The sequence below is a fragment of the Podarcis muralis genome, chromosome 12 (genome assembly GCF_964188315.1).
Source record: "Podarcis muralis chromosome 12, rPodMur119.hap1.1, whole genome shotgun sequence".
Lineage (NCBI taxonomy): Eukaryota > Metazoa > Chordata > Lepidosauria > Squamata > Lacertidae > Podarcis > Podarcis muralis.
The window spans coordinates 24,578,560-24,592,320 of NC_135666.1; the positions used below are offsets into that span (position 1 = coordinate 24,578,560).

The window sequence follows — 13,761 nt, forward strand, 5'->3', positions numbered from 1 at the left end:
AATGCAAACTTTCTTATTGCAAGCAATAAGAGCCTGCCCAAAATGTTCTTCCCCCATGATGGTTTTTAGCCTTTTTATGATATACTGTATTGAAAGGTGTGTTCTAAACTGAAGGGTGGGATATTAAAATTTCCAAACCAACCAAACAACCAACAAAATGGTTCTGGCTGGCTACTGCTCTAACTATGATCAGCACAATTGTTAAAGCATGATTTTGTATTTGTGTCTCTTCCAAGAGAGCAGATTTAACATACTATTTTCCTGAATGTTTCTTTTATAGCTCTGCTTAAAAGCAACCCCTCCCCTCATTTCAAAAAGTTAGCTTTTGTAGTATTAAACAAAATATTGTTCTCCTTCTGAACAGTAGTAATAAGTGAAGGGGTTTTGTTCTTATAATAATTGTTCCTAAATTTAGGCTGTCAATGGTACTGGTGACATGACAGCCTGTTATGTTCCTAGGTATGACAACTGATGTGAAGGCTTTTGCCTTTTATAAATAAAGAATTCATTTATTCAATAAAACCACAAAGCTATTTTGAAGTCTGTGGCATCCCTGTCAAGTTTGAAAAGCCACTGTCTCCAGAATATTTATTTAACAAGAATGAAACAGAATATATATATTAAATTCATTAACTGTTATGGAACCATTAAGACCTACCATGTGTTATGCAGAGCAATTTTTTTAGGTTGAGCTTTTTTGTTATGAGCTATTAAATTGGCTCTATCAAGTACTATGAAATCAACAATGATTATACAGTGCTCCTGTAGGCTTATTTTGCATAAGAAACCAAGCTAGATAACTTAATGGCACATATTTTCAACTCATTGCTTCAAATTTCCATAGCCTTTTGCATGCAGATGAGTGCAAAGGTGCTTTGTAGTCATTGGTCAGTTTAGTAAACCAAACAATTATATGTAACTTTAAAAATGAGAAATGGGCAGAACAATGCATGCTGGAGACATTTCTTCTAAATTACTGCCATTTCAAATCCCAGCATCATACGAAAGAGCACACAACAGTTTCTTTGAGCGAAACACCTAAACTGAATTACTTTGAGAATGGGGAAGATACCAAAAAAAATTGAGATATGCACATAGAATAGCAATCTAATATGAACATGGAATAGCAACATGAAATAATCAGGTCAACTTAATGCATCAGTATTCATTAATAATTCTTATGCTCACCACAAGATGACTCATCAGATCTGTCAGAACAATCAGGACGGAAATCACACTTCTGGGTGATATTGATGCATTGGCCAGTGGCTCTGCAGATGAATTCTTTTTCTGTACAGTTGTTCATAGGAAGTGTCACGGGAATGGATGTCCCTGAAGGAGTTGTTGAATCAACTGGCAAATTCCCTTAAGAAGCAAATGGTTACAGTTATCTCTTATGAGTTTTGCAAATACCCTATTTTTTCATATATGAGGAATGGCCCTTAGCATGGAAAGCAAGCCCAATGAGAAGAGGTTTAACCTGGAGAAAAGAAGACTAAGCGGGTGACATTCAAATAGCTGGGCAGGTGTAGGTGTTTGCTCTTTGCAAGATCTAATGCACTTAAGTTATAGGAGGATAGGGTTTTTTTTGTTGAACAGTAAGCGATACTCCTTGACTCTAAGAGCCATTCAACAGTGGAACCAATTACCTGGAAAGGCGGTGGGTTCTCCCTCATATAGAGGGATAATCTAGCTCTGGAATTCTTGCCTTGAGAAGGGATTGGACTAGGTGGTCTACAAAGCTCTCTCTAACTCAACGATTCTATGACTTCTTCCAAAATAGCTATTCATTTTCCTGCATTCTGCATTTCTGGGATTGGGAACTTCATTTGCATGTGAACTATAAGTCACAATTTGGCCACACTAAAAGTTTTAAGTTTAGATTTCTCCTTACCGTTGTAAAGTGTGCAGTTCATAAAAGATAGGTCATCAATTCCAATGTCTCCAGTGAAGCCATCCCCCACAGTACCTTCCACCAAGATCTAAGAAAAAGCAATAATTAAAAAGCCATCTGTCACCGCCACTGAGAGGATTTCCACTTCTAATTACATGTTTAATATCCATTTATACCCCTCCCCTCAAAAGAGTACGATTTTGACTTTTTATGAAGCGCTTATAGCCTTTCTTGAGGATAAACTGTGTTTATGAGAGAAACTAATCATGATTAACTCTCCCTGGTGCGCCTTTTAATCACAAGGAACACTTAAAGCATTAGGGTGGTTGGCTACACAGCCATGTGTAAGCCCATTAAAATATCACTGTAATATAGAATTATGGCAAGATTCTATAGTTAGAGCCTCATCATTGTTAGCACATTCAGTAGTAATCATTACATAATTAATCATGGTTAATGATTTCAGTCATCATGTGTCTGAAGCATAATATTAGGGGAATACCATTAAAATGAACCAAAATGGAGATGCTATTATATTATTTGATGAACAGTAAAGAAATAGCATTTCAAGAAATGGTATTAGACTTTCTATATGGAGGTTCCCTTTAGATGTCACCCCAGCCACATGTGAGGCCTTATCCTGGAAGCACATGTATATGACTCAACTACATGGGCAGGAATGAATCACAAGAACTTCACATCATGCTGAAAATATGAAGGAGCTGCTCAGAGTGAAGGAGCTCCCAAATGACTAAAGAAGATCTAATAGATATCTGACTATAATCAATATCCGTGGTATTATGGTTTTTATCTTATGCTAAATAAAGTGGTGCAACCTAAATTAAACTCCAGTTCAAATACAATGGGTTGGACTCAACATAACACTAAGTTGCTGGTTTGGTCAGCAAAGATTTCTACTTGTGCAATGTAACATTCTCTCCATCTCCTTACCCCATGCACCCCATAAATCTGTTCTGGGGTTTCCCCTAGCCCTATGGAGAATATTTGAGGCCAGTGTGGGGCATGTGGGGGGAGAAGACATAAAGCCCAGTTGCACTGGCAGTAATGCTTCTGCCAGTGCTTTTATTTAGTTAAATAGTTATATTTCATTATGTCCAGAGTTTAAAGGATTTGCCTTGACAGAAAGACACCCAGGTAGCTCCCCAATTAAGCTGCCCCTGAAGTCTGGAGAAGCTTCGAAAGTGGCATGCCATATGAGATGTAAGGCACTGTCACTGGGAAGGAATACAAACAAAGACACTTTTTTCTCGTGAGTTCTTTTAGATCTTGTCCACAGTATTTTAGATTGGAGAGCTCATATTCTGTCTTAGTCTTGGACACTGTTAAATGCATTTGGGCATTCTTTATCAGCACAAAAGATGGAGAGCCTGATTATCTGGTCTGATTCCAAAATCTATTATTGGAAACAGTTAAAATGAAGGATTTATGCCAAGGGCCCTTCAACCTGGAGAGAACTAACCAGGGTAGAATTGTGAGAACACAGTCAAATAAGGAACATGAGGACACATTCCCAACATATGTGCCTGTGTGCGCTTTTCTTGCTTCCTTCCTACAGTTTCTTCCTTCCTACACACCCTAAGAAGTTTTAATATCAAGGCCTAACTGGATGAGATGACATTAAAATCCCCCGTCTCTTTAAATTTTATAAATTTCCAGTTTTGGAAAACGACAGATTAGCCTTTCCCAGTCTGGGTAGTACCATCCATGTAGATAGCATAATTTCCAACATCAGCTATGCAATACAGGCAGTAGATCAAAACTGCACATTCAGATGTCATGTGGTTTGGGGAAATGATTGAACGCCTATAAAACCCTTGCATGCACATGCCCTACAATAATGCTCTCGTCAATCATAAAAAGCAGACACATGAATCCCACAGTCTGGATAAACAGAAAGATACATCTTAGTTTCAATATTAGATTTCCATGCGCCATAAGCTACAGGTGATAATTTAGACAATACATCCATATTTTTCAAAACTAAAGAGAGAGTGACAGGAAAAAAATAAGCTGGAAAAGTGCAACTTAAATTGTAATGCAACTGATATTTTCAAAAACAAATGTTCCTCATCAGACATTTACATAAGATGATGTTCTTTTCAGTTCTGTATCATTGGCATTTAGGTGAGGGAATGAAGGAGGGGGGATGTGGTAAACAGATTCAGGTCAAATGTGGGAATGTATGTTTAGACATTATGTATTGCTACATCCTTTCTCCTACAGCTAATTAGTTCTTGTAAATATTTTCACTTTTGGAAAACTAGCAATGAATAACAAATAGGAAGGATTCTTGCAAGATACAAAAAGAATGAGTGTCTGTTTTTACACGCCAGGAGCTTCCCTTTGATAGGTAGGCAAACTCCAGTTAGCTACAATTCAGTGCAGATAAAGTAAATTTGCCAATAGAAGTGTGGATGTGGGAGAATAATAACGTAAAAGGAATTCATCCTAAGAGACTGTCAAAGGAAGAAAAATACCAAGACTGCATTACAATAAACATATAGTCAAAATTATTTGTGTACAATGCCACATTATTTCCAAAATTAGTCTGAATATTCAATTTGGGGTTTTCCTTTATTTAATATGTTACGGATAAATAATAGCCTTGCTTTGGGTAATGGGATATTGATTATAAAGTATAACACATTCTTTCAGGTTGGTCTTGGAAGCAGTGTACACATGATGTGTACACAATCCATATCTATCCTGTGTCTGTCCTAGCTGTGTTTTATGTTCAGTACTGTGTACACAGATCTGTATCTCTTATTAAATAGAGGAGCAGGCGGTAGCATGAACTGCTGGAGCTAGGTCTTCATTCAGGAAAGGGTACACTTGGCAAACCAAATAGAGGTGGCAAAAGACATTCTTGACTACCACTGTCACCTGCACATTTGTAACTGAGGCAAAATCAAGAGTACCTACCCCCAAACAAAAAAAACCTCTTTTAGAACAGGTTGAATACTTCTTCCAGACCCATCAGTACCACCAACCAATAGTAACTGTTTTGTCTGGATGTTATTTTTAAAATTAGAACTACTTACTATACATTCTGGACCTGCCATCATCTGACACAGTTGCCATCTTCTCCTGCCCATTTTCCACCCTTAACTGCATTCACAGACTTCAAATGAACTGTCATTAATTGAGAACATTAATTGATAAAATCCTGATAGTATGGTTTCTGCTGTTTCCAAACTGGGAGCTCTTAGATCCAAACAAGAAGTTACTTTAAGTGCATAGCAAGTTACTATGTGCTTCTCTTTTCCATATTTACTTACTGGTGCTGAGGTGGCCAGTTTTAACTGGGACTGCAGGACGAGGCAATGGGATGATTAACCTTTTCCTTCCCAGCTGTGATCCCAATCACACCCACACCCACCCCTGAGGCTTAGGGAGGGGCAAAGACCCACCACACCTGTAATCAAACACGTAAAAATATAGCACAACACAACTGACCCTTAGATATATCCAAGATAATTCTTACAAGTTGGCCTAAGCAATCTTGATTTCTGCTCTTCGTGATACATGGCAAAGAGGTTTTTCACAAAACTCCAAAGAAAAATTAAATGTTCTGCCATAGCTACCAATGTAAAGGTGCAAATAGTATCAGTTTCTTATCTACTTTTTTTTGTAGTGAAGAAAGATTTGTCAGAATTCGGTTCCAAAATGCAAGCCATTTTAAAAAGCATCTGCCAGCTGAGTATGTGCAAACCTCAGATTCCATTATATATACTGTACCATCCTCCAGGGAACTCATTTACCATGAAGCTAATTTCACATCTCATTTATTATCTGAATGAGGATAAATAGTTCCCGGTTTCTTTTAGCTCTAAGAACTTTGCAGATCCAGCTTGAATGAAACTTACAAGGCTCATACGTAGTTGGTCAAATATTACATAAGAAATAATTCTCTGTAAATGAGAATTATACATTATATTTAACTTACTGTATATTAAAGAGAAATACTGATTATTTTTAGAACAAATTGAACTTTCTGTTATCTAAAACTGCTGCAGTAAGGACAAAGCTGATGCTATGGAAATTCATAGGTTAATATGTCTCTTGGCAGATATGAAAGCAATTCCTTCCAACAGTAGTACGACCCATTCTTCCCAATTCCTCCATGAGTTCTGTGGTTATTCAGAATGTATAGTTATTTAATCTACCTTCTGAGATTTTGAGAAGTGAACTTTGTGTTTTATAGCTGCTGGATTTTTCTTTTACTTTTTTCACAGCTCGTTTTATTTTGCGGTTTTATGGTATTTTAATATATATGTGTGTGTTTACATTTCTTATTGTTTTAATTTGGGTGTATGTGTGCCATCTTCTATTTCTATTCTACTTTCAAAAGCAGAGTAGATTGTTTGTTTGGCCACAGAATGTGCACAGAATATTGGAAACATGAAATAATGAACAAGTGTGGGTCTTGATGTTGCAAGATAGACTAACAGGCAGCATGTGCTAACAGCTTCCATCTTATCAGCCTGAGGCCTAAAAGGAAGGGGGAAATTGTGTTGGGCGGTTAATTAATTCAGACCCCAATTTTCCCCAGATCCTGGAGTTGTAAGCCACTTTAAAGGACCACGGAGGGAAAGCCCATGTCCCTTTGCCTCTAGAGTGGCTACTGATTCATCACTTTAAAAAAAGGCAATGCATCACCAAAAAAAAAGGAAAAGGAAAAAAGAAGACATAGTTTTGTGTCATATCTGCATATGCTAATTTATTTATAGAGAAGCAAATCTAGAAATAATGACTATAATTTACATAGAAATATAATCCATTTTAGCAGCGTTTGGAAGACTGAGACTAGGTGAACTTTGTGCCTGCATAGTGTGCTGTCCAGGTACCAACGGTTGATGGACAACTTCAAGGCCCCTACTATCCCTTCCTATTTTTAAATAAGACTTGGGTCACACAGTCTTTCAAATAGAGGTCTGCCCTCTGTAAAGTAGGACACATCACTCCCCTAAGCTCCTCTGTCTCCTCTTCCCCTCTTTGTTGCAATTTAGTTGTTGTGCATTAGGAGCACAGACCAAGCTGATCTGGTGGTGGAAAGATGCCATGCAAGTCATCCCACTCCTGTTCCTGTCCTATCCTTGCCCCACCTCTGCCTTTTTCTCTATTTCTCTATGCTGTCACCATGATGCATCCTGTTGTGACTGAATGTGTTATACGCTCTAGGCAATTCAGTCTTTTCCAGATCTATGTGTTTACAGCAAAATGTAAACCAAGTTTTCTTGGATACTTTTTTCTACAGAACTGTGTAAGAGGAAAGACAAAGTAAAATATCTTTGTCTATAACACACTCATTTTCCTCCCTAAAGTTTAACGAATCAGCTATTTATGATTAATCATATAAGGCATCCTATAGCTAAAACTATTTTGAGAAACAAATGCTTAACTGGTTATACCGTAAATCATTAAATTGATCTAAGTAGCCAAGGCACAGAAAACTTTTCAGAGATAGGCCTTCATTCCTTTAAACAACACAGAAGAAACCATGAGATGAAAAATGAGATAAGATATAAGCAAATATGATAAATGCAAAGCAATTAATTTTAATCCAGTGTTTCAAAATTAAGAAAATTGACTTTAAAGTCAATGTCATTTTTCATCACGTTGTTGCTAATACCAAAAATTGGGTCTATTTTTCATTTTAACACAGTGGGAGTTGAATCAAAAAGTCTTCGTATTGGAACTAATTAGAAACTTATTGCTTCCTCCTCTTCTGTTTCCCCGCCCCATCTTTTCAGAAGCGACTAAATGCTTTTTTTCTGAACCCATTTTTTATGTTCCTAAAAAACTAAGTGATGTACAATGGACCCTTTCCACAGGTTCACAAGTCAAAAGTATTATGAAATGAAAGTTTGTTCAAAAAAGGATGTGAAGGCCTAGGATTTCACAGAAGATGGGCATCTGGTAGACAAGGATCTGACTGTAAGGGAGTTCACTTGCTCGCAAGCACTGTTTATGTAGACTGTGTGGCAAAACCTATTCAGCAACACCAAATGTTCCTTTGGTAAAGCCTTGCCCTGGACAATTCAGAAAAATTAAGTCTTGCTTACACCCGAAGATCAGGGGGACTGGCTATCCCTCTGTACTAAAAGTGTCAAGAGCTTGCTGTGAGCCACTGTTGTTTGCTAATTATCCCATTGTGATTGGAGACCCATGGACAGTTTTATGGTACTACAAACTTACAGTATGGGCAAATTTATTGTTCTGGGACCACATGAGCCATGTACTTACTTCTAGTTGTACTGTCAAATAAAACTGAGCTGTATCTCTTCCATTTTGTAGTCTGGATTTCTGTTCCAGTGTACATGGCTTCTTTGATGCAGACAACTTTCCTATTTCTGAGACTGCAATATTCCCCAAGAATAAGTCCCTTAGACCTCAGCTGGATTACATCTGAGTATACATGTATAGCATGTTGTGAATTTCATGTTAGACTTAAACAACATGAAAGTAAAGCAGTCTGACAGCAAATTATTTTGGCACAAAGTAATATTTTCTGTTAGTTTATGCTAGGGACTAGTGCAAACATCAAGTTTCTTCCAGCTCAGACTTTGGTAACTTGCCTATGGATAGCGATGTGACCAACAAAAACTGTATCTGCAGGACGTCAAGAGGAATCTAATATTTGAGAGTGTATGAATAAATATTTGGTTATTTAAATAGGTTGCTCTTTCAAGTACCGAATAATTCTTCACTCTCTAATGTTATGTAAATCATTGTTGCAGTTTTTCATGCAAAATTGCACACTAAATTCCCATTCTCAGCATTTTAGCAAATTCAGTCTAGGATATGTGGATAATGAGAATCACAAAAAGCAGCAGGGGTAATCAACTTATACGATGTAGCTATGTATGAACAGAACTTTGTAAGAGTCGTTAATAAAGACCTGCAGCAGTTATTATGGAATAATAAGATATTAGAGGCATTTTTAGTGGTTTCTTATAATTTGGCAGCGCCACATGGGGGCAATTAACACAGTTTCCAACCACACAGAATGGATAAAATCCAGCACATCTTAGGAGCAAATGTTAGGTGATAAACAAGCAAACTACTTGATGCCCTAAACTAACATTATGGGTACCTGATTACAGAGGCCTTTAGATTTCTATAGCTATTATTAAAGGCATAAGAAAGACTTTTTTGTATACCATTTTGTCACTGCTAGCCATTTATGTTTAATATATTTGATCAGTCTGAAACAACAGAGGAAACTCAAACAACTATATGGGGGGGGGGGGAGGAGTATAGAGTAGCACTGTACTCTGTGAATGAAACTTGCATCAGGAATTGATTTCCCACTGAAGAGAAAATCAAAGACTGAATGACACAGATCCAAAATTCCCTTCCATGGATGGAATGAGTTCACATTTATGAAACAGAACTTTTCCACCTATAACCTTCCACTGCAGCCTCCTGAATTCCACACCATATTGTGGCCTTCCCTCATTTTATGATCTTTTAGATGTGGCAGCCATTTTGTGCTATGCTACACCCCACACACAGCTATTTTATGACTGATGCCCACAACACTTCCACAGAATTCAAAATGTGCCCACTGGCCCCTAAAGGTTAGTGATCCCTTTACAATATATTTTGGTGTTAAATAGCCACAAAAGATATGCCCAGTTAATGTCTGGTCAGAAATTGGTTCAAAGGAAATGTGATCTAACAGTCAAACTTCCATTTGGAAAGGAAAGGAAAGGAAAAATCTTCATAAACGTTTCATGTCACTCTAAGCAAGCATACCTGAAATGGCTCTGAACTCTCAACGTAGAGCACTTCCTTTACCCATCTGTCGCCTTGATCGCCAAATGTTTGCCACAGCAGCTGCCCCCTTGTATTGCTCACAGTTCTCTGGGAAACTGCCAGCCTGTAAATGTGCTTTCCAAACATATGATAATGGAAGCGAAAAATGCAGCTTTTCTTTCCATGTGCAAAGGTAGAGTTAAAGACTGGGCTTAGCAAAGCGGCTTGGTTTTGGAACATCTGTGGCTCTGAAGACTCAATGTAAAGATAATGCCCTTTGGCTGTGCCCAAAGTGTGGTCCTTCATTGGCCCGGTGTTAAAAGTGGAGGTTGGCCCTTGGTTTCTGGTCCAGTCGAAGTCATCATCCACATCTTGTTCCCAGTTGCAGAGGCCAAGTTCAAAGTCGCACTGCAGCTCAGTTGCTGAAACCAGTGAATGTATATGTCTTTGATTTTTAAATGCCAGAGAGATGCCACATTCCCCTCCCCCCCCCCGGAACACCACAGGTCAATACTATATGTGGGGCATTCCGCACAGAAGAAACTGGTGGCTGCCAGTTGTCAGCTGCTGAGAGGAGCTCTACTCGCACACATGACAGCAGAGCTTCAAAAACAGAACTTTGTTGTTTTTAAAAGGGCTGCTGCCACTCTTGCTAACAGTAAACCTCCCCCCCCCCACTCTGTACCTTGTACAGATCCCATTTCCCAGAACTAGCCACCTGTGAATGCAGGCAGAAAATTTGGTGAGGCCACTTTCGCTCAAGCAATACTGTCATATGTATCTATTTTCGGACACTTTCAATGACGAACGATAACTAACTTACATTGGTTAGCGTAAACTAATGGGATGTGTTAAATTGTTAGGCTTCTCATGCAGAAAATTCAACTGATTTCCTACTTATTCTTAGCACTGTGCTAAGAGTGAGGCACCATTTAAAAGTTTGTAGGAAATCAGCAAATGTTAAGCCAAAGTGAGCAAAGGACTGCATTTTCTAAAATTCAGTTTCCACAGGCCTTGGTTTCTTTACGGGTGCAATCCTTCCCTCTTCTAAGTACTCAGTGTGCTAGGTCTACTGAAGTGAACAGAACTGTGATATCGCCTGAGACGCAAGCACAAGATTTACTCAGTGCTTGAAGTTGACCATTGCAATTTAAGGGGAAATGTTTCAATGTCTTACCGCATTTGTCTTCATCAGACCCATCTCCACAGTCATCAACAAGATCACACAATAACAAACTGTTGATGCAAGCCTTTGAGTCTTGGCACCAGAAATGATCAGGGCCTTCGCAGTTTAATGCTGGAGGTGGCATTGCACAGTTCTCAAATGTTATATCATCAATTGCTGAGACACCATCATAAAATCCAAGGCTGACTTTATCTAGAGATAATTGAAATGGGTGTGGAAGGCGGCCAAGTTGAATGAAACCCTTTAGCCACTGATCTCCTTGATTGTAATATATCCTCCAAAGGGCTGTAGGATCTTTTTGTCCATCAACAAGCAATTGCATTTCTGCTGCTCCAACTGATAGTCCATAGTTGTAATACCTGAGAAGGGAGTCTAAAAGTTAGGGATCAACACCAACAATACACTGAACAAATGCACACAGAGAGACCAAATTTGCTCTCAAACACCTTTTTTTGCAGTGTACCTATGCTTTGCTTGAGACACCAGGTTGTTACTTGAATTGGCGCAGTTTAATCATGTGAGAAGGATAGACTGTCTTTCCTGACAATTATTGTTGGCCTTTTTTTGACCCTTCCAATACTAATACTGCATATAAAGAGATTTACATACAAAAAACAAATGCAGTATCTGTATAATTCATTAATACTAAGCAGAATTATAGCTGAAATGAGTCTAACCAATTGGTGCTATTTAAAGCGCGTAAGATCAGGAACACTGGCTTATCTACTCTTAATCAGGCTTCAGATTTTTAATCATTTAAACACTTTGAATTTAAGAGAAGTTTGGATTTTTGAAGGGAATTTAAAATGTCATGGGCTCACACAGACAGAAATGGCTAAGGTATTTTCAAGGATACAGAAACTCAAAAACTACAATCAAGGAGTTCATGTTTCTTTGTTAACCACCCTGGTATGATCCTCTTTCTATTTCCTTTAAGAAGGACTGCTGGAAAGCTGAAGCCAGAAAGAACAAAACAGAAAAATTAGCCCCAAGAACGTTAAACAATCCAGTCAGAAAGAACTAGGAAATGATTTCTGACTGAAGTCCAAAATAAAATTAGAATTCACAAAATAATAGAGATGCTGTTGTTTAAATAGCACAAAATATTAATTAAATGATTTTAATTCAATTGAGTCTAGGGGCGGATCTACACTCATGATTTTTAACATTAAGTGTTAAGGAATGGTTTTGATAACCATATGGCCACATAACGTCCTACTTTTAACATTCATAATGCCTTATTAAAATGTGACACCAGAGGGCGCTGTAGAGCAACCAACAACTAGTAGTAGGAAGACAGTGTTTTGATAGAGGTAAGAAAAGGTTTACTTTAGAAGTATGCCCTGTAACATTTTCGAACAATATATCTAATATTGTTCTAATAACATTAAACAGGTCAGTGTAGATCCAGCCTAGAATTTAGTACACTACCACATGAAATACTTTGAATAGTTTGAAATCAATGATTATATCAGAGCAGTGGTGCAAGACTTAGTGCTATATCAATGTAATATGGTAACCATTGTAATAAACCAGGAGTTACCCTAGTAGAAATGGGCCATAATCAGAATATACCAAGTAGTCAGACGTAGAAGCTGTAAATGTGTTCAAAGGGTTTAACATTTTTCTTGGGTAGTGAATTTATCCAAATCTACCTTCAAAACAAATACTAAAAATGCATTCCACCTATTGCAGAACAAAGCACATACAATGACAAACACTGTCCTCTTTTTCATTTCAAAGGCAGCCGTGTCTTCCTCTAAACACAAAAATCAAACTTCATTCATACCAGAAGGTCATTGTGCAACCTGATCCAGCCTGGCTGAATTTGGGGCTTCGTAGCTGTGCAGTCTGTGAGAAACTGCTGCTGTTTCTTAGAATGAACATAAAGTGGCCTGTTAAGAAGAGCAAAATGAAATTATTTTCCCACTAAGTACATATAATAATCAATAATAATAATTTTATTATTTATACCCCGCCCATCTGACTGGGTTTTCACAGCAACTCTGGATGGCTTACCACATATCTAAAAAGATAATAAAAGAAAAAAAGCCACACAAATCTGTACTACATCCCTTGAAAAGTGTTCTGACATAAAATTGCACCTATGGATGGTTTTCCTACTTAGATTGATTGAGATCATGCCTGGCATGACTATGTAGCAACCTTAGCCACATGTCCTGTATTTACTTTTAAAATAATGCTTTTTTTCCTGGTTTGCCAATAAGTGCCAGGTGGCTGGGTCTAGGAGTCACCACCATTTTCATTCCTACAATGCCCCCAATATTGTGGGAAATTAAAATGGTGGTGGCTCCAAGACTTTGTCATCCCCTGATCATTAGAGTGCATTATGCTGCTGCCCACCATAACCACCAGGAAAACATCCCAGAGAAACGCCCTGATATAGGATAGAAACCACCAAAGAATATTGTGCTGTTGTTCCACTCACACCTGAAGCTGCCCATGGGTAAGACCTTACCGGCAGGTTGGTTATAGGTGTGGTCCCGTGCTGGAGCTTGCTTCTGGAAAGCAGGGGGTAGACCGCTTCTGGAGCTCCTTACCCAATCAAATGCATCACCCCTGGCTGTTTCCATCCAGCCACAGCTGTCTGTTTCAAAGTCACATTTAGGAGCTGTAATATATATATTTATTTTAGTCTGCATCAATTTATCTGACAGGTTAGCAACCAGTGTATACAGAAGGACAAGATGCAGTTGGAAGGGGAGGTGAATTGGAAGGTGCCTAATTAGAAAGTGCTGCAGCCCTGCAACCACCACACTACTTCCTATGCTGTTCTGGAGGGTTCCTCAACCTTCCAAGGCAGTTATTTGGAGGTGCAAGGGATTGCACAGGGAAGGGAGACCCAAGAGCACCTGGTTCTATGAACAAAACAGAATTT

The 13,761-nt window shown here is 38.3% G+C and overlaps 1 protein-coding gene across 6 annotated transcripts in view; it reads right to left on the reverse strand.

The window, feature by feature from the left end:
• The window catches only part of MALRD1 (MAM and LDL receptor class A domain containing 1), a 233,090-nt gene that overhangs the window by 162,017 nt on the left and 57,312 nt on the right, over positions 1–13,761 (reverse strand). For all 6 annotated transcript variants that reach the window (XM_028750688.2, XM_077936862.1, XM_028750689.2 and 3 more), the window contains 6 exons: positions 13,342–13,494; positions 12,652–12,757; positions 10,854–11,221; positions 9,677–10,098; positions 1,895–1,982; positions 1,189–1,365 (listed from right to left, as the gene is read on the reverse strand). In XM_028750688.2, coding sequence (XP_028606521.2) covers positions 1,189–1,365; positions 1,895–1,982; positions 9,677–10,098; positions 10,854–11,221; positions 12,652–12,757; positions 13,342–13,494 — 1,314 coding nt within the window. The remainder of the gene's footprint in view (positions 1–1,188; positions 1,366–1,894; positions 1,983–9,676; positions 10,099–10,853; positions 11,222–12,651; positions 12,758–13,341; positions 13,495–13,761) is intronic.